This window comes from Notamacropus eugenii, chromosome 2, assembly GCF_028372415.1.
Source record: "Notamacropus eugenii isolate mMacEug1 chromosome 2, mMacEug1.pri_v2, whole genome shotgun sequence".
Lineage (NCBI taxonomy): Eukaryota > Metazoa > Chordata > Mammalia > Diprotodontia > Macropodidae > Notamacropus > Notamacropus eugenii.
Genome location: NC_092873.1, coordinates 472,485,062 through 472,506,908, shown reverse-complemented (window position 1 = coordinate 472,506,908; position 21,847 = coordinate 472,485,062). Strand labels below are relative to the sequence as shown.

At 40.5% G+C, this 21,847-nt stretch overlaps 1 protein-coding gene and 1 long non-coding RNA gene across 2 annotated transcripts in view; one reads left to right on the top strand and one right to left on the bottom strand.

The window, feature by feature from the left end:
- Window positions 1-21,847, bottom strand: part of SERPINC1 (serpin family C member 1) — a 34,022-nt gene that overhangs the window by 3,299 nt on the left and 8,876 nt on the right. The window contains exons 2-5 of the mRNA XM_072648586.1: window positions 13,877-14,249; window positions 11,589-11,804; window positions 6,541-6,678; window positions 1,978-2,374 (exon numbers count right to left, since the gene is read on the bottom strand). Coding sequence (XP_072504687.1) covers window positions 1,978-2,374; window positions 6,541-6,678; window positions 11,589-11,804; window positions 13,877-14,249 — 1,124 coding nt within the window. The remainder of the gene's footprint in view (window positions 1-1,977; window positions 2,375-6,540; window positions 6,679-11,588; window positions 11,805-13,876; window positions 14,250-21,847) is intronic.
- Window positions 6,678-14,029, top strand: LOC140529731 (uncharacterized). The gene is made up of 2 exons (XR_011975661.1): window positions 6,678-8,927; window positions 10,781-14,029. It is a non-coding gene; the product is annotated as an uncharacterized lncRNA (long non-coding RNA).

The following is a 21,847-nucleotide window of genomic DNA, read 5'->3' as shown; positions in this document are numbered from 1 at the left end:
CACATTAAAAGGGAGTTTAAGATCATTTAGACTGGCTCACAAATACAGAATGGCACAAAAACGATTTCTAAGAAAATAAATAAATAAAAGAAATGCCACATCATCTATGAGGGTGTTTATCTTAGGGCCTGACTCTACAAAACCCATCATTCCCTCTGTAAATGGAGGTGATAGCAATTGACAGACTACCAGGTATAATGAAAGTCCTACCCAGACAAAGACCTAAGTGTTAAAATGCCCCTTCCCCTGACATTCTAAAGAATGCTATAGAAGACTTGCCTCAAAAGATGTTCCCTAGCCAAAGTGAAACTATAATCATATTTGAAACCTGGTTGTTGGAACTTGCCACTTTTAGATGCTATGGGACTATTAAGTGACTGTTCTTCTGAGTCTGACTCGAGGTATGGGTAGTAAGAAAGGCAGTCTGAGCCTCCAATCCATGATGCCAGTAAGCTGATGAGATGCTGGTATGAACTGCATAGGTGATCTCATGGGAAGGGTGGGAGAGTGGTTCACCCTGGGCTGAGGTAGGATTCTCCTGACTTAGTTTCCCCACTGACACCTGGCAGACTTTAAGCCTGACTGAATGCAAGTGGACAATCTACTCCTGCCTGGAACTGACATGAAGTTGGGGAGATATTGTTTCCCTGCAGTATCCCTACTCTTGGCGGCAATTTCCTACAGTCAAAAGGTTTGTAAGCTTAATACCAAATCTATTCAATTATAGATTATTGGTAGGGGAACATCCGAGGTTGTCTAAAATTAAGCTATTAGGCATAGGACTTTAGACCAACAATAGTAAGTTAGGGTCCTTTAATTCTTAGTAATACTGTGGAGACAATTAGGTCAAGAACTTGTGAAGTTAGCAACATAAATATTATTTGTGTATCAGTTGGTTAATGTTTAAAAAAAAATTCTTTTGTGGTCCATATTGTAAATGCTTTAAAAAGAAGTATCACCTGATCAAAAGTTGGAATTGCTTTATCTGTTATAAACTGTGTTAAAAATGAAAAATTAAAATAAAAAAAATGCAGTAGTTACACAAATCCCAGAAAGAAAAATGGAAAAGCACATAATTATGAAAGTCCTCAGGACAGTGACTCCTGGATTGATTTCATAACGTGTAACATTTTATGTTGGGTTTAGGTAATTTTATAAAACTCTATCCTTCCAATTCACCATCTTTTATCGTATTTTTTTTGTGTGCCATTTTCAAAAATCAGAATTTTTTTAATTAACCAAAACTAGCCTTTTCTGCCACCAATCTTATCACACACACACACACACATGCAGAAAAAGAAAGAAAAAAAGGTCTTTGGAACAAATATAGTAGTGTAGTAAGGCAAAACAAATTCCCTTGTTGGCCATGACTAAAAAATATGTATATATGTATCAATTGGGCAGTGCCCGGGCACCAGGCCTGGGGTCAAGAAGCCTCCCGAGATCAAATCAGGGTTCAGACACTTACCAGTTGTGTTACCCTGGGCAAGTCACTTAATCCTGTTTGCCTCAGTTTCCTCATCTGTGAAATGGGCATAAGAATAGCACCTACCTCCAAGGGATGTTGTGAGGATCAAATGAGATATTTGTAAAGTACTTAACATAACACCTTGTACATAGTAAGGCCTTAATAAATACATGTTTCCTTCCTTCCTCCTCAAAAGATAGAGGGAGGGGTAAAATTTTATAAAATTAGGACCAATTATATAGAGAATGACAAATTCTCAAATGACAGTTCTCAAATTCTCAAATAGATTCAGTAGTCTTTGCCTTAGTAACCTTAAAAACTTATGTGTGCTTTTCCATTTCTCTTTCAGTGATTTGTGGCTAGCATTCTTTGGAATGTCAGAGGCAGAGGAGGAACATTGTACTCTCAGTTACCTATCAGTGTGGGACCCAAATTCTGTCTGTCAGTGTGTCTCCATCCCTTCTCCTCCTCAGAACCATCCTGGGAGAAAGGAAGATGCTCACGCTCACCTGGCAGCTTGGCCCGTTCTGGGGTAAAAAGATCCTCCAGGCCCATCTGTTGTAGGTTATCCTTCACACTGAAGTTATCCTCAATTCGGAATCGGGGTACATGAACTGCCAGCAAGGTCTCCTCTAGGTTCTCCAGCCATTCACGAAGTGTGTCAGGCGTCAGGTCCCTCTCCACCTTCTCTAAGGGCTTGTCAGGCTTGGGCAGAATTAGCACCATGGTGATGTCGTCACCTTTGTACGGTAACTCGAGCACCTCCACCTGGCTGCTGCCCCTCACGTGACTGTAGCGAAACTTGTTCTCCTGATACATCATTAATGCTGAGCATTGCTCTCCATCAGCCTTGTGAAACGGCTCCTTCTTGGTGTTCTCAGGGGTGAATTTTGACTTCCACAGGCCCTGCAGGATTAAAAGGGAATTCAGGGCTCCCAAACAAGACACCAATCCAGGCTCCATTAGAGTTTGAATCCCTCTCTTTCCTTACATGTCACTTCCCTCTTCCCCAGGGCTTCCCCTCATCCAATCTCCATCTTCCCCAAGTCTTGCCTTCTTCCTCCAGAGAGAATAGCTGGAATTTTTTTTATAATGCCAGTTTATCAGGGAGAGCTGGCACTAGTGCTTCTCTCTTAGAAAAGTATGAAAAGGCAGGTCACCCATGTGCATTCTTAATTTCAGGCTGGAGACTAGTACCACTGCTCTTTAGATAAAAGTATCTAGGATTACCCCCAAAGGAAGTAGAACCACTCTCAGGTAAATCAGGCCCATGATCAGTGTCTCCGGTTAGATAGTTGTTCAATAGGGAGGTCTTCTCTGACCCTCCACTTCCATCCCTCTCCCATTTTCTCCATACCTCCTGTCCCAGGTTTGTCAGAGACAGTGTGACACTCTGGAAAGGGGATTAATAATAATAGTTGCTAACTGCATACTTTACAATTATCTCATCTGATCCTCACAATGACCCTGGGAAGTAGGTGCTATTATGATTCTCATTTTACAGATGAGGAAACCAAGGCAAACAGAGAGTAAGTGACTTGCCAGTCACAAAGCTAGCTAGTAAGTGTCTGAGGCTGGATTTGAATTGGGGTCTTCCCCACTCCAGGCCAGGTATGTTATCTACTCTACCACCTAACTGCCTATCTCTAGGTCTGGAGTTAAGAGAACCTGGGTGAGTTTTTACTTCATATTGCTCAGAACTGAGTCTCCACATCATTTCTTGGACCCCCATTTCCAAACCAGGCTACAACCTATATCAGACTCTCCCTACCCCCTTCGCCAGTCCTCCCCCTTTTAAGTGTTGTCTTTCCTCTATTAGAATAGAAGCTCCTTGAGGGCAGGAACTGTCTTGCTTGCTTTATTTGGTGAAGTTGTGAACTCATCCAATCATTCTGGAGAACAATTTGAAACTATGCCCAAAGGGCTATAAAACCCAGCGATATCACCATTAGGTCTATATCCTGAAAAGATCGAAGGAAATGAACCTATTTATACAAAAATACTTATAGAAGAGCTTTTAGTGATGGCAAAGACTTAGAAATTAAGGGGATGCCCATCAACTAGGGAATGGCTAAATAAGTTGTGGTATATGATTGTGCTGGAATACTGTTGTGCTATGAGGAATGATGAGCAGGATGTGTTCAGGAAAACCTGAGAAGACTTATATAAATTGATGCAACGTGAAGTGAGCAGAACAGAATATTTAAACAGTAGCAGCAGTATTGTAGAGTTGATCAACTGTGAGAAATTTAGCTACTCTGATTAATACAACAATCCAAGACAATTCCAAGAGATCCATGATGAAAGATACTTTTTTTAAACTTTATTTTTCTTGTTTTATTTTTTGTCTGTGTTTTCTTTTGCAACATGACTAATATGGAAATATGTTTATGACTTCACATGTATGTTGTTGTTCAGTCATTTTTCTGTCGGGTCTGACCCCTAATGACCCCATTTGGGTTTTTTTGGGCCAAGAGACTGGAGCGGTTTGCCATTTCCTTCCCCAGCTCATTTTACATATGAGAAATTGGGGCAAACTAGAATAAGTGACTTGCCCAGGGTCACACTAGTATCCCAGGCCATATTTGAAAGATCCTCCTGATGTTAGGCCTGACACTCTATCTACTACACCACCAAGTGTGGAGGGGTGGGGGGAAAAAGAAGAAATTTGGAACTCAAAAAAATTTTTTCATGATTGTCAAAAAAAAGTTTTTACATGTAATTGGGAAATATTTAATGAAATAAAAATACATTTCTTTTCAAAATAAGAGGGTTGGACAAGATGACTTACAAGGTCCTTAGAGGATTTTATGCTTCTCTAAAGTAGAAAGTCCAGGTCTTTTTTGTATCCTATGACAGGCTGACTGAATCTGAGGTGATTCTTGACATATAGAACCTCTATCTTGCCAAGCGACTGTTACCTTTGAGTGGCTGAGTTTCTGCAATTGTCAGAGACTCAGCAATGCTAAGAACTGGTGTTGCATTTGATGTATTCATTACTTTAAAAACATTCTAATTTGTTTGTTTACTTATTTGGGGCTGTGCATGTGATTTCATTGATTTGGGGGAATCTTGCTCTCCTAATGCAGGGAGTCAGTCAGTCAACAAACATTTGTTAAGCACTTATTATATGCAAGAGGGGGCAACTATTCAGCAATTTATAATTTTAGAGAGTTGCCTGGGATACAGGTTAAGTGACTTGCCCATGGTCACAACCTTTATTGAACTCAGGTCCTCCTGACTGAAACCAGTCTTCTATTCAGAATGTCATGTTAGTTGCTATCTTTGTCCTTTTCCCCCTCCATAAGTGGCCAGCACTGGAGGAATAGGAAAAGGGATGTACTTCATTCCTCTTGAGTGGATAGGTTCACTTCTTCATCCTAACTGACTTCTGGCCTTGGTGGGTAGCATTGGCCTGGCAGAGAGCAGCCATGAAGAGATCTTTCTAGCATTTATTGTGGTATGTATAGAATGTGCCAGATGCTGCTAGGGGTGGTTTGAGGAGTCCTCTGCCTAGCCCTTTGTTTCAACACCACCACAATTCCCTGCCCATCCCCTGCCTGTCTGATGCCCACCTTCTCTTTTCCCTCAATGGAGCAGCCCATTGGAACAATGGCTCCCATCCTTAAAGATTGCTGGTCTGATGGGTCTGCCAGTTATGCTGGATGAGGAAGCTGGAGCAGGTGGGTACAATCATATGTGCCCAATGTGCCCATATAGGCCTCAGAGATGGAAGGGATCTCTATCTTTGTTCATTTATATATGTACCTTGATATCCTGAAAAACTTAAGATTCCCCTCTCCCATGGCATAAGACCCCTTCACATTTCAAGAGGTATTGACTGAGAAATTCTTCTTGTATTCAATCTTCTGGTTTCAGGCCTCATTAGTGAGGCTGGTTCTCAGATAAAAGACACATTGCCCATTGCTAGGGCCTGTATTTCAAGCCTTCCCAAATTTCCTGCCAGAACTTGAATTTTGTTGGCATAGTCAGGGTCTACAACATAACCAAGAGCTTGGCTGTTAGATAATGTAGGCTTGGATCCAGGGAGCAAGCATCTCATTTTATTCTTTAATAAAGAGACTAAAGGGTGTACAACAAAGGGGTTCAATTAGCTGGGCAGAGCCAGATTAGAAGGTAACTGAGAAATGTTTAACAAAATAAATGAAAATGCAATACCACATAGATCATGTTAACCAGTGGCTTTCCAAATCAATATGCTGCCCACAGAGATCCATTTCTCTTTGAATATGACACAGGTAGTATCAACATCACCAACACACTACACAAGTTGTGTTGGTGTATCTGTACATACATGCATATGTGACCACATGTCCACTTGTATACACAGGCACAGAGTTGATACTAACAAATTTCACAATTAGTGTGCTAATTTTGTTGGTGTCTACACCCTTTAATACTTGGAAATGCTGAAGAGGAAACTATTGTATTTGTTCCTCAAATCCCTTCCTGGCAGCTCCAGCTGAACATAATCTACTCTCTTGGCCCCCCAAGCCCTGGCTACCATCTCTGGCAGCATGCCCACTACAGTGTCCCCCCAGTTTTTTCTGCCTGTCAGTTTCCATGCTTGACACCTAACTTGAATGATATCTCCTTCATGAAACCTTCCTTGATCCTTCCAGCTTGAAAAAAAATCACACCCTTTTCTGGGAAGACTCCTTATATATACCTCTCAGATGACTTTCATATGGTCTCCTATATATATTTATATATATATATATATATATATATATATATGTGTGTGTGTGTGTGTGTGTTCTATATATACTTATATGTTCATATAACTATTCTAGTCATTTGTCTGATGACTTTTCTCCTCTCTGAGTAGTCAGGAAATATAATCTGATATATTTTTATATTCCTCCATAGGTCCTAAACCAGTATCTTTCAATAGATTGGAAATGTACTGAAATTCAATAGTGGTATGTTCAGGAATAAAGAGGATAGTCTCTCTGGGTGAGCATTCTTTCTCACCTCAAAACCTTTGCCACAGGAGGGTAGGGAGAGAATTAGACCCCTGGACATCTCTAGAGTCTAGCTTTTTAAAGTACCTTGAAGTAAATAGTGTTGACCAGCACCAAAACGGTAAGGTCAGTGATGGCCTCCTTAGGAATGACGTCTGTGATCAGCCCTTCAGTCTTGTTTGCAACCCAGTCATTAATGGCCACTCTTGACAGCTCTGGGTTTCCCTAAAGAGATAGAACAAAAATGAAATGTATGTGCTTTCCCATATTTTGTCCAGCCATGTCTTCATACAATAGGTATAAAAGCACAGGATGGTTAAGTCTCATTTGTCCATTCTTCCACCAACTCCCTGAGCACATGGATTGCTTCCAACAGCAGGTGATACAGTTATCCCTTCCAGGGGGCCAAGATGGCAGAGTGAGAGCAACTACTTACTTAAGCTCTAAGACAAATCCCTTCTGATACCTCTAAAAAGAGAATGTGAATGGATTTTGTAGGGGCAGAATCCAATAGGAGACAGACTGTGGCAGATTTCTGGCCTAGGACAGACTGAAAGATTGACAGGAAGCATCTGTCACGCGGGGCTAGAGGGGTGCATAGTGCATAGGCTGTACCAGTGCAGTCCCCACCATGCCAGGGCCAAGCAGGAAGCCCCAGGTGATCTAAAGCTGCAGACACTCTGTGGATTCTCAAACAGCTGCTCCTGAGACTATCAGCCTGCAGATTAAATGTCTATAAGGTGACTGTAAATCACCTACTTGAACTTCCAGGAGCCAAGATGGCAGAGTGATAGGTAATTGCTATCTCCCTCCCCTTTTGACCTTGAAGAGCCCAGAGAATATTTACCTAGGAAAAATCCTGGAACAGTGAGATCAGGAGAAGGGGTAAACAGTCTCTTAGCCCATGAGGCTAGGAAAATTGCTAAGGAGGGGCCCTCTTGCTGTGGCTGAAGGGGACCAGTACAGAACCAAAACTGTCCCAGACAGCCCCACCTCAGCAAACCAAGAGGAGATCCTGAGCCCCAGGGGTGTGGAGCCTGCACCCACCAACACCAGGACCCCAGACATGCCTTAGTACCCCAGGGGAATTGGGAAGACACTAGTGCAGACAGGGTTCACCAACCATTGAGTTTGCCTATGCTCTAGCTCAGCAGAGGAGACCTCCTGTGGCCAGACCACTCTTCCCCCACACTTCACACAGTGAGCTCCAGGGTAACTCTGGGGAAACTCAGAAAGACTTCACCTGGCCTATGCTTTTGAACACCAATCAGCTCAGCACCAAGTAAGCTGCAGTATTTTAGCTTCCAGCTAAAAGAACCAGAAGCCACAACCCACAAAGCCTCAAGTTCAAGGCACAAGAATGATGGGACAGAGTCACCTGTGCCCTAGAAGCAGAGATCTACTTTATAAGCCAGGAAAAGGGTGATCATCATCAGCAAGAAGCAAAGCAGAAAAGAAAAGACCATAGAATCTTTCTGTAGGGACAAGGACCAAAACACTAACACCAAAGAGGTTAGCGTTGAGAATGTACTCTCATCTGAAACTTCATAAGGTAATATGAACTGGTCTCAAGCCCAAAGAGCACTCTTGAAAGAGCTCAAGAAGGATTTTAAAAGCCAAATTAGAGAAATAGAAGAAAAATTGACCAATGACTTTAAAAATACGAAAAAAGAAGTCACAGAAGAATTTAAAAGGACAATTGGACAAATGGAAAAGGAAGTACAAAACCTAACTGGAGAAAATAAGTCCTTAAAAGGAACAACTGAACAAATGGAAAAGAAGATGCAAAAGATAACTGAAGAAAACAATCTATTAAAAATTAGAATTGGGCAAGTAGAAGCTAATGACTCTATGAGATATTAAGAATCAGTCAAACAGAATCTAAAGAATGAAAAAATAGAATAAAATGTAAAATATCTCATTGGAAAAACAACTGACCTGGAAAATAGATCCAGGAGAGAAAATCTAAGAATTATTGGTCTACTGGAAAGCCATGATGAAAAACAGAGCCTGGACAATATCTTCCAAGAAATTATCAAAGAAAACACTCCTGAGGTCCTAGATCCAGAGGGCAAAATAGTCATTGAAAGAATCCACCAACACCTTCTGAAAGAGATCTCAAACTGAAAATACCAAGGAATAATGCCAAATTGCAGAACTATCAATTTATGGAGAAAATAATGCAAGCAGCCAGAAAGAAACAATTCAAATATCAAGCAACTACAGTCAGGATCACACAGGACCTTGAAGTTTCTACATTAAAAGATCAGAGGAACTGGAATATAATATTCTTTAAGGCAAAGGAGCTTGGACTACAACCAAGAATCAGTTGCCCAGCAAAGTTGAGCATAATATTTCAGGCAAGAAGATGAACATTCAATGAAATAAGGAATTTCCAGACCTTCCTGATGAAAAGGCCAGAGCTCAATAGACAATTTGATCTTCAAATGCAAGCTCAAGAGAGGCATAAAAAGGTAAATAGAGGGAAAAAAACTTGTTATTCAATATGGGCAAACTGTTTACATCCCTATAAGAGAAGATGATACTTGTTAATCTTGAGAATTATATATTTATTATAATATATAAAAGGGATATACATAGATAGAGGAAGCAGGTATAAAGTAAATGATGTGATGATAAAAATGTGATTTAAGGGTGTGAAGGGACTCTGAAAGGAGATGTGAAAAGGAGGAGGCAGAAAAAGATAAATTACATCACAGGAAGAGGCATAAAAATATAGTAGAGGGAAAGAGGGGAGGGAGATGAGCACTGTTTGAGATTTACTCACATCTGATTTGGTGCCAGGAGGGAAAAACAAACTCAGTTAAGTATAGAAATCTAACTAGTTCTATACACAATAGGAGGGGAAGGGGGAAAGAAAAGAGAGGTGAGGCTAAAAGGGAAGGAAGAAGTAAGGGAGAAGGGGAGTAAAAGGGAGCAGGGCTGAAAGAAGGGAGGGAAAACTGAGGGAGGTGGTGGTCAAAAATTAAAACTCTATTGTGGAGGGGAAGGAAGAAGAGATAACTAAAAGCATAAATGTTGGGAGGGGGGATGCAAGGAAAGACACAGATTGTAGTCATAACTGTGAATGTGAATGGGATGAACTCTCCCATAAAATGGAGACAGCAGAATGGATTAAAAACTATAATCCAACAATATGTTGTTTACAAGAAACACATTTGAAACGGAGGCATATACACAGGATAAAGGTAAAAGGTTGGAGCAGAATATATTGTGCTTCAGCTGATGTAAAAAAAGCAGGGGTAGCAATCCTAATCTCAGACAAAGCAAAAGCAGAAATAGATCTAATCAAAAGAGATAAAGAAGGAAACTATATCCTGCTAAAAGGCACCATAGACAACGAAGCAATTTCATTACTAAACATATATGCACCAAGTGGTATAGCATCCAGATTCTTAGAGGAGAAGTTAAGGGAGTTACAGGCAGAAACAGACAATAAAACTATACTAATGGGGGACCTCAACCTCCCCCTCTCTGAACTTGATAAATCTAACTTCAAAATAAACAAGAAAGAAGTTAAGGAGGTGAATAAAACTCTGGATAAGGTAGATATGATAGATCTCTGGAGAAAATTGAATGGGGATAGAAAGGAATATACCTTTTTCTCAGAGGTACATGACACATATACAAAAATTGACCATGTACTAGGGCATAAAATCCTCACAATCCAGTGCAGAAAAATGGAGATAGTCAATGCATCCTTCTCAAATCATAATGCAATAAAAATTACATGTAATAAAAGGTCACGGAAAAAGAGACCAAAAATTAAAATTGGAAACTAAATCTAATCCTAAAGAATGAGTGGGTTAAACAACAAATCATAGAAAGAATCTACAGTTATTCCCTTCCACATCATGAAGATTAGGAGTGTAGTGCCCCTCGTGATCTGGAAAATACACATAAAACTTTTTGGCCCTCCCTTTATATCAGGGAAGAAGAAATTGTGTATATTTATGGTATTAAAAGAGAAAATGTTGATATTATACAGTACTATACATATATTTTATGTATTTCTGAGTTTCTAAAAATTTTCTGTCATCTGCTGGTCTTCATGCATGGTCTGTGGCTTCCACAAAACTCTCCCAAAATTCTCATTTAATTTCCTATGGAGACCTGTGATATATCAAAACTGCAATGGGGAAAGTTGTGATGTGGAAGGGATAACCTCAGTGAGGAAGAAGAAATTATTTTAGACAGGGGACTTCAAAACATTGTTTTTTCTCAGCCTTCTATTTTGTACAAGACCTTTCTGGAATGCTATTGAACTTCCAAACCCAAATAAGAATAAATTTTCTCACTTTTTTAGAGTCCAAGCAAGAAACCCAACTATGAAGTCAAAGATACAAATTGGCAAAATCTGAGAAACAGTCCTTTTAATGACTCTTAGTCCGGGGGTCTGGAGTGTCCAGGGAGGACTAGCACCTCTGGAGTGAGGGCTTGCTGAGCCCTTTTCAGGGCTGTTCATCCACCTTTGGTGTCCACTTTCACCCAACTCTCACCTGTGGCTCCAAGAAGCATGCCCAGTGGCCACACCCCAGTAAACAATCTTAATAGAAGCTAAATAAGATTGAGGGTAACCACCAGGCCTCAAACCCATTAGTGAGTTTGGGGAATGTCTATTCCCAGCATGTGAAGACTTCTCCTGTCAGAATGGGCGGATGAGAACAATTTGTTCCAACAGCCATGAAGGAGGATGAACCAGGTGCTGTGGAGCGCTTAGAGCTTGTTCAGACATTGAAGACACCAAGGTCATCCACTGCATCCTGAACCATCGCCAGTAGTCTGACTTTTGTCTTGTCACTGGACTTCACTGAGTTAGGAAGAGAGTGAAGTTGATGACTTTACTAATTCAGCCACACTTAAATATCTTCACTCACAAGTTAAGACATCACCCCACGTCCATGACCTTGTGATTGGTCTCTTTGAAAAACAAAGGATGAAAAACACAGCAAAGGAGGCGAACAGTCTTGTTCTCATCCTCTATTCCATGTCCATCTTATTTAAAGACAGCACGAAATTTTCAGGGGAACAATCCCAAGAACATTTGCATGTGGTGACCCCTCCATTGCTTTGAGGAGACTGCTGATAGAAGGAATGACAACCATCCAACTCACCTTGAAGTCCAGTGGCTGAAGTTTGGCTCCATACACTGCCTCACTGATATCCTGGTAGGTCTCGTTGAAGGTGAGCGACTTTTCTCCAAAGAGGCGATTGGCTGCTACCAGCTCAGAGGATTTATTGGCTTTTCGATAAAGACGGCAATTCAGTTTGGCAAAGAAGAAATGGATCTTATCTGAGGTTTTTTCTGAGATCGTATCAAACTTAAACACCTGAAGAAACCAAGCAGAGGAGTTCATAGGAACACAGAACTTGAACCTTATTGTTCATCCAATCAAGGGATTTTTAACTGTATTTGTGCCGCCTTGGCAGCCTGGTGAAACCAGAGGATAATGTTTTTAAATGCATCAAATAAAATACATAGATTACAAAGGAAGCCAACTATACTGAAATCTATTTTTAAATACATATTTTTCGTCAAAACATATTTTTTAAAAGTTCATGGAACCCAGGTTAGAGAGTCCTGATCTAGTTGAACCACTTCATTTACAGATAGTTAACAGATAAGAACAGGCATTTTTCAGAAAAAGAAAGCAAACCTAACAGCAGTCACATAAAAAATGCCCTAAATCACTATTAATTAGAGAAATGCAAATTAAAATAACCAAGCTACCACCTCACATCTGTCAGATTGGCTAATAAGACAGAAAAGGAAAATGACAGATGCCCAAAGGGATATGGGAAAATTGAGACACTGATACATTGCTGGTGGAATTGTGAACTGCTCCAACCATTCTAGAAGACAATTTGGGACTATGCCCAAAGGGCTATAGAACTGTACATATCTTTTGACCCAGCAATACCACTACTATCCCACAGAGATCAAATAAAAGGGGAAAGGACCTATTTGTGCAAATATATTTGTAGCAACTCTTTTTGTGGTGGCAAAGAATTAGAAATTGAGGGGATGCCCACGAATTGGGGAGTGGCTGAACAAATTGTGGCTTCAGAAAAACCTAGAAAGACTTACATGAACTGTTGCAAAATAAAATGAGCAGAACCAGGAGAACAGTGAATACAGTAATAGCAATATTGTACAATGATCAAAACTGTGAATGAATTACCTATTCTCAGTAATACAAAGATCCACAACAATTCTGAAGGGCTGAAATTTAAAAAAAAAAAATGCTATCTAACTCCAGAGAGAGAACTGATGAACTCTGAGTGCAGGCTGAAGCTTACTATTTCTCTTTCTTTTTTTGCAACATGGCTAATATGGAAATATGTTTTGCGTGACTTCACATGTGTAATTGATATCATATAGTTAGCCTTCTCAATCCAAGGCAAGGGATGAGCTGGAGGGAATAGGAGAATTTGGAACTCAATTTTTAAAAATATAAATAAATAATTGAGTTAATTAATAGATAGTAAAAAACAAAAAAAAGAGATCGGTCCTTCTTTTCAGAGTATAAGAGATATTTCTACTCAGTGGCATGGCACTGGGAGGCCCTTAAAAATCCTCATTGGATTCAATTTGATTCAGATCCCTAGTTTTCTTCATGGGCCATCATCTAAGGCAAGGGTTCTTAACCTTGCTTGTACCATTGGGTCCCTTTGGCAGGCTGGTGAAGCCTATGGACCCATGCTCAGAATAAAGTTTTTAAATACATAAGGTGAAATACACAAGGTTACAAAGGAAATCAATTATATTGAAACACAGTTATCAAAATATTACCGCCCCCAAAAGTTCACAGACCCCAGGTTAAGGACCTGTGCCCTACGGGGAAGCCTTTTTTCTTGACCCCTTATTGTGAAAGTTTGCTTCCTCTTCCTCAAATATACATATCAGTTTACATGTTGTATTCATGCAACAGAATGACAACTCCTTGAAGTCAACGATTGTGGGGTTTTATAAAATTTTGTCTTTATACCCACAACACCAAGAACAGTGTCTTGCATGTGGTGATTAATATAGGGACAAGACCTAGGTCTCTAAACCCAGTGCTCTCATCACCACATCACCCTATCTCAGGGGATCTCTTGCCTTTCCTGAACTCCATACATCCAAACCTCATTCATGGCTAACCTTTGAGCTTGAGAAGAACAGAAGAAAGCAGTAGTGAATACCCTACTTTAAGAAACATGGATTTACAAAATGATAAATCAGGGCATGATCATTTGCATTACAAAAGGATTTCTTTTACAAAAAACCACTTTGTTCCCCTAAGAAGTAAATGGCTTCCCTGAATACAGATTGTTCAAGTAACATTAAGGTAGATTACAGGCTCTTGGTTGAAATCTTGAACCCAGAGGGAGTTTGGATTAAAGAACACTCTTTGGTTACCTCCATGAGTTGCTTGAGTGTGCTGTTACAAGCACCCAGCTTGGTCATGGCAAAAGCTGTAGAGATACTGAGAGGTGACATGAAGATGTTGTCATTGTTGTCCTTGGAATCTGCCAGCTGCTTGTAGAACTCTGTGGCAAAGTGGGAATTGGCCTCAGACAGTTCCCACACTCGTGGGTTGGTCAATTCGGGGACCTTCTTCGGTTCTGAGGCCTCGTTTTCTGAAGGTTTCTTCTCTGGGCGACGGTAAATGCACATGGGATTCACTGGAATATCCCGGGGCTTGGCAGTGCAGATGTCACCCACAGGGTTCCAGTGAGAGGTCACACAGCCCCAAAAGCCAACAAGAAGCAAGGAAAGAAGACACAGCTTTCTAAAAGGAGGCAGAAAAGCAAGTCAAACAAGCTGACATCCCACAAATCTCTAACAACTTGTAATAACTGCCAAGATGATGGGGCTTCCTGCTGCTCCTCTATCCAGCCTACCCTTCCTTCTGCCACCTATATAACTGCTAATACGGTGATTCTCACCTCACTACTCAAAACCCTTCAGGGATTTCCCATTACTAAATGAATGAAACCGAAACTGATCCTGACATTCAAGGCTCTCCAGAGTACAAGTGACTTTTCCAACTTTGATTCATTCTAGTTCCCTTCATTCTAAGCAAACTGGACTACTTTTAATCCCTCTCCTCTCTTCCTTCCCTCCCCCATCTCTGTCTATTGAAGTCCTGGGTACAAATAAGGTGCCTCCTTCTCCCTAAAGCCTCCCCTGACCATTCCTCCAGCTCAAAGTGATTTCTTTCTCAGATTTCATCTGGACTTATCCTTTGTACTTACATCACTCACCAAACTACAAGAGTTGCTACCTTTCTCCCACATTCATTTGCAAGTTTCTTGAGAGCAACATCTACACTATAACTATCTTTCTATCCCCAGGACCCAGTAAAGAGGCTGGAGGTATCCAAAATAAGGGAAGTGATTGTCTTGCCTTAACACTGCCCAAGTGAGACCATATCTGAAGTTCAAAGCATCACATTTCAGAAAAAAACATTGATTCCCCTGGAAAGCATTCAGAGGAAGAGGGCCCCCGAGATCCACTCATTTACACATTCAACAAGTATGTATTAAACACCAGTTACTTGTTGGGCACTCTGCAAGGAGCTTGGGATACAATGACAAAAGCACCAATCTCTGCTTTCAAGGAGATTACGTTCTATTAAGGAGAAAAAACTTAAAACACAGAAAACTCCCTTCCCCTTTAGAGAATGAGGCTAGAAAAGCAAGTTGGGGCCAGATTTCAAAGCACTTTAAGTTCCAAAGAAAAGATTTTTTTTTTATAGTTGATCAGAGAAGTAATAGGGAACCTTTGGAGTTTATTGACTCTCTTGCCAAACCTAGGAGAGACAGGCTTTACTTCCAAGAGACAGGGAAACTTGGAAGATGGGTGAGTTTAGTTGGCAAGATCCTGGGTTCTCTTTGGGGCAGGTTGAGTTTGAGATGTCTATAGGATTTGAAATGTTCAATAGGTGGCTGTCGTTGCCATACTGGTGCTCAGGTGATGAACTAAGGCAAGATATAGAGATTTGGGAATCATCTGCCTAGAGATGATATTTAAACTCATGGTAGTTGATGAGGTGATCAAGAGAGGGTAGAGAAAGAAGAGAAGAGGGTCCAGGACAGATCTTTGGGATATGCCCACAGTTATGGAACAAAATACAGACAATAATCCAGAAAAGGGGATTGAGAGGGAACGGTCAGACAACAGAAAGTAAAACAAAAGGGGTGAAGTGGCTTCCCCTTACTTCTAACCAGCTCCTCTGTTTGCCAATCTGTTTGGAGCAAAAGTTCCAGCCTGCTTTTCCACATTATCCAATAAGTTGCCATCTTCTTGCTTCATTCTGATGGCTTTCACATCTGCCCCCTTTTCTCTACATGTTTCTCTCCATTAACACACCCACTGCTATTACTCCCAGATCCAATTCAGGCCCATATCACCTCTTGCTAGGACTACTGCAAAGGTCTCCAAATTGGTCTACTTTTCTCCAGTTTCCTCCCTCTCCTTCCATCCTCCATACAGCTGCTCAAGTGATTTTCCTAAACTCTGGATTTAATCAAGTCACTCCCCTGCTCATTAAATTCCACTTATTCCTTAGTACCTTCATAACCAAATACAAACTCTTGACTAATAGGCTGTAAAGACGATGTTTTTTTCAGATGTGAATCAGATTAGATATGACTTCTGAGGTCCCTCCACTTCTAAGATTCTGTGATCACTGTGACCTGAGGAGGTAAAAGAACTCATGTAGAAGGTTGGGACCAGAGCTGAAGAATGAGTATTAATAGACAGCTAGTTGGTACAGTGAGTAAAACCAATGGACTTGGAGTCAGCAAGACTTGAGTTCAAATTTTTACCTTAAACACTAGCTGTGTTACTTTGGACAAGGCATTTAACCACTTCCAGCCTCAGTTTCCCCATCTGTAAAATGGGGGTAATGATAGTACCTACCTTTCAAGATTGTTGTGAGGATCAAATGAGGTAACATCTTTACAATGCTATATCAATTATTGTTTATAGTTGTTTTCAGTTGTGTCTGACTCTTCATGACCCCATATGGAATTTTCTTGACAAAGATACTGGTGTGGTTTGCTATTTCTTTCTCTACCTGATTTTACAGCTGAGGAAACTGAGGAAAACAGGGTTAAGTGACTTGCCAAACACACAGCTAATAAATATCTAAGACCAGATTTGAATTCAGGAAGATGAGTCTTCCTTACTCCAGGCCTAGAGCTCTATCCACTGTGACACCTAGCATCATATAAATGCTAGCTATTATTATTATTAAGGAGATAGAATCCAGTCTCATTCTTTGGCTCTCCAAGTCCTTGAAAGAGTCTGGAACGTGGTATGTGGCAGGCCTCAGCCCCATGGATAGCTACATAGACTTGAACTTCACATTTAGTAAAAACAACTTTACCAGCATCCTGTCAGCCAAAATCTGCATGAATGATGTCATTTCTATCTGAATAGTACCATGATGATAATCCTAAGGTGTACAAGATCTTGAGGTGCCTTCCAAATAATCAATCACAAAATTAGAATTACAGAATCTCAGGCTTAGCAAGGGCTGATCCTGTATTCTAATTCAAACTCCTGACTATTAACTCCTTCTACAACTTCCTAAGGAAGACATTATCTAGCCTTTTGCTTGATGACCAATGACAAAGGGGAACTCACTACCTCATAAGCAAACCAATGTACTGTCATGATAAAGAAGTATATCCTTACTTACTTCACCATTCCCTGTCCCTTTCTCTGGGACCGAACAGGACAAATCTAATAAGAGAAGCGTAGATTTAGACATGGCGGTCTTTCAGATCCTTAAACATGACTCTCTTGCCAAACATTCCCTGTTCCTTCAATTGATCAAAGATCATTTTATATGAAGAATAGTTTTCTTTTTCTTAATTTTTTTTTGCATTAAGTACATTTCACTATGACTTTTGCCCAGAACTTTTGATTAGCCAAAGTATTTCATTTCCCAACCTTGCTGGATTAACATGGAGTTTGCTGTAAAGGATAAAAGAATTAAATCATAGCTCACCATACAAACCACATTTTTAGTTGCTTTCAGTAGGTTGAAATTTTTTGGGTGCTTGGTTCTGTTCTCCCTGATTTTTCTCAGGCCTCTCATTTAATCAATCAATCAGTAAACATTGATTAAATTCCTACTATATGCCAGATATTGTACTAAAGCACTGGGAATACAAAAAAAAAATGGCAAAAGACAATCCCTGCTCTCAGATGAATAAGGCATCTTCTAAGGGTATGAACTAATTACTATTTTCTCCCCTGGCTACAGATGATGGCTCTAACTCAAACTCAGGTGTATGGAAAGAGTATGGCTGGATTAAAAAAAACTCATCCCTACTACTAGAATAAGGTACATTCCTTGAATAGTATCTTTCTGTGCAAAGGAGAAGATATGGAAATCAAAGAATTTCAAAATTAAAAGGAACTTAGTTTTTTAAGGTTCCTCTCTCTCAAATGTAAAATAAGAGGGTTTCACTAGTTGATCTCTTGGGTTCCTTCTAGCTCTGGGTGCTATGGCCCACCACTACCAGAGCAGGAATTTTCTCCTCAATAATCCCTACAAATGATCATCCACCCTTCCCTCAAAGACTCTCCAAGACTGCCAAACTCACTGGGTCCTGAGGTAGCTCACTCTACTTTTTATTATCTATCAAGTCTTCTCTAGAATAAACATCTCCATTTCCTCCAACCAATCCTTATATGATATGGTCTCCTCACTTTCCTGGTCACCCTCTATTAGACCTTCTCCAGGTTGTCAATACTTTGATCCTGATGGACTTAAGACCTCATCTATATGAATACGCCTTCCGGAATTTAAAATGTAACTTCAAACGTACCCGTGTCTTCTTGTTCTGTGTGACTCCTGTGCCCTCCACAGGACAGTCCCCAAGCTGCCAGATTCTTTCCATTCTGTCTGTTGATAACTCTACGCATATCAGTGGAGCTGTTTTACTAGTCATTCCTCATTCTCATTTTCCAGTCCTACCTCTCTGACGATAAATAGCTTTTATATTGCTACTCCTGTGAAATCCATTGAGTTAACCTGTTGTAGTTCAACTGTGTCCAAGGTATGCTTCCCCATTGCCTCTCAGGTGACCTTTAATTTTTCATCGATGATGGTATCCCCTAACTTGTAACCCTTTGGGAATCACTGGAAGAATACTGATGTAAAAAAGATGAGCCTTTGTTTCTAGGAGAATTTGGGGATTATGGAAATCACTGCATAATTTCCTAAAGTCAAGACTGCAGCTTTCATCTTTCTGTATAATTGTGACTTCAGTAGCATCAACCTCCACCCGCAGCAATTGTCCAAGATAGATATAGCGGTTTGTAAGGTTTCGTGCCCGCCAAAAATCGAGGGTTTTGTTGTTAACCAATTAGCATAGTAAAAGTAAGAGTGGGGGGCCCAGAGGATGGGAGGAAATAACTAGGCTTTCTTTATTTGGCTATTGTCTTTGCTCAACTTCCCTCCCATTGCAATTGGAGCAAAATGTGTTTTGTAGACCTAGACTTCACATAGCTTCTGAGGGGTGGGGACAGGGAAGAGTTTGGTTTTGTTTGCTTTTGTTACACACCCTGATTTGGGAATTAGGGGCACAGGATCAACATAAAGGGCTAAACAGCTAGTGTGTCCTACTCTTCCATGACTCCATTTGAGGTTTTCTTGGCAAAGATACTGGAGTGGCTTACCATTTCCTTCTCCGGATCATTTTACAGGCGAGGAAACAAGAGGCAAATAGAGTTAAGTGACTTGGAAGTGTCTGAGGCCAGATGTGAACTTGGGTCTTCCTAACTCTAGGCACAGCACTTTATCTGCTAACTGCCCCTGGTTAAACAATAGTTACAAGGAGTTTCTAAACCTAAGTGAGATAGTGATCTGTAATCCTGAACTAGACTGTATTATACTGAAGTAATCAAAAGAATGGACTTCTTAGCTTGGAGGGTACTCTACCTGACCTTTATCGTCTGTCCCTTGTTAGACTCGTTAAGGGCAGCTAGGTGGCAGGCACAGTGGAGTTAGGAAAACATGAGTTCATTCATTCAGACATTTACTAGCTGTGTGAGCCTATCTGCCTCAGTTTCCTCATCTGTAAAGTGAGCTAGAGAAGGAAATGGCAAACCATTCCAGTATTTTTGCAAAGAAAACCCTAAATGGGGTCATGAAGAGTAGGACACAAGTGAAAATGACTGAACAACAAAAGTTAGACTCAGTGAGTAATAACCTTGGCAATGGAGTACATGGATGTTAAGTTTGGTCTTTTCAAGAAGAATGCTTTCTTATTATTCAAGAGCCAAGAGCTCAGAATGCCCTGAGAAGCTTACCAGTAAGGGATGCTATGCCCAAAGAAGAGCTGTGACATCATGTCAAGCAAAAGATGTCACACTAGAGGAGATGTCACACTAGAGGACACTGGCAACCCTATAGTGTTGGAGGTGTGAGTTATCCTGGACCATGTGTCCCCTACATATGTGCCTTCCAAGTGTATGTGCTTTGGGTACACCCAACCTTAAATTCTTTGTTCCTTGCATATATAACCTCCACATGTTCCTGGTCCTACATGTTCTAACCTATGAGAGAATATACCTAAGTGTTCATGGAGAGATTTTTTTTTTTAATTGTCACTTCTTTTAATATGCTGTTTGATTGGTGAGGGGTCATGAAGTATAATTTATGAGTAGGTGCTGACACAAAGACTGCCTCAAATCTAGGACAGGTTTTGTGGGGGCCTGTGTGAGGGTACCCCAGGAATACTTCACTGATGAGCTACGTCAGTAGTTCACAGTTGTCTCTGCAGCTGCAGATCAATATCTGGATGAGGATTGCTCTTAATCCACCTGTTTTCCTGTGTGGATTTTTAAGTCACATGCTTTTGAGTGGTTTTGGATCTGTCGTATACCAGGGCTTGACAGAATCAGCACAATGTTATGTACAGACGAGCGTGGAGAATACTTCACCGTATATGGGGAATTTTTGTTTTATTTTATGCTGGAAAGCTTCCATGAACAAGGCAAACACTTCTGGTGGGCATGTGTCACCCTTCTTGTTTTATGTTTTCCTGTGTATTAGAGGGTCAGTCAAGAAACAAAATTATCTCTATATTTACAGCATTCAAGGACTCTTGTATGACTAACATATGCGTGAGAGATTCCTTATTGAAGAATTTTTCAAGAAATATTTTGCTCTAGAAAATAAATTTTTTTTTTTTAGTCAACAGCAGCCAAGTGGCACAGTGTAGGTGATGTGAGGGGCCTGGAGTCAGGAAGAACTAAGTTCTAATCTGACCTCAGACACTTATGACCCTGGGCAAGTCATGTAACCTCTGTCTCAATTTTATCAACTGTAAAATGGGGATAATAATAACACCTATCTCCCAAGATTGTTGAGAAAATCAAATGAGACATTTGTAAAGGGCTTAGCACCAATGGACCTGTCATATACTTGGTTGGTTGACATCACTATGCTAGAGTCAAGATGCAGTGTGTCCTACTGTGGCTGATCAGATGAGTACAAGATCAGAATGCTCTACACAGGTTGGGCAGAATTAGTCCATGTGAACATATTTGTTACACTCTCTAAATTTGGGCATCTCACATTTCTTTTGAACTACTTCAGTTCTGCTTTGCTCATAGAGCACAGCACCTTCTCTGATGAAGGCATGCCATGCTGGGTTGTCCCGTGTCAGTGTCTCTTATGTCCCACAATTAATTCCAAAATTCTTAAGAGAGACTTGGAAAGTGACCATCATGTAAGCACTTGCCCTCATTTCTCCATAAAAGAGTCTTTTTGGCAAGTGTACATTTTGGCGTTCGAGCAACATGGTCAGCCCATTGGAGTTGCACTCTGCAGTAGAGTTTGAATGCTTGGCAGTTTAGCTTGAGAAAAGACCTGTTTCTGGTATCTTATAATGCCAGGTGATCTTCAGAATCTTCCTAAGATAATTCAAATGGAAGTGATTCAGTTTCTTGGTACGGTGCTGGTAGACTGTCCAGGTTTCACAGGCATAAAACAATGAGGTGAACACAACAGCTGTGTTGACCTTCAGTTTGGTAGTCAGTCTAATACCTCTTCTTTCCCACACTTTTCTTCAGAGCTTCCCAAATACTAAGCTAGCTACGGCAATGCATGCATCAACATAATTTTCAATGTGTACATTCCTGGAAAGTATACTGCCAAGGGAAGTGAACTTATCCATAGCATTCAGAATGTCTCCATTTGCTGGTAACTGATGGTTCCACATACAGATGGTGTAGTGCTGGCTGATGGAGCACCTGCATTTTCTTGGTGTTAATTGTTAGGTCAAAATTAGCACAAGCATCAGACAATCAATTCAGACTTTGTTGTATCTCAGCTTCAGAAGTTGCATTGAGTGCACAATC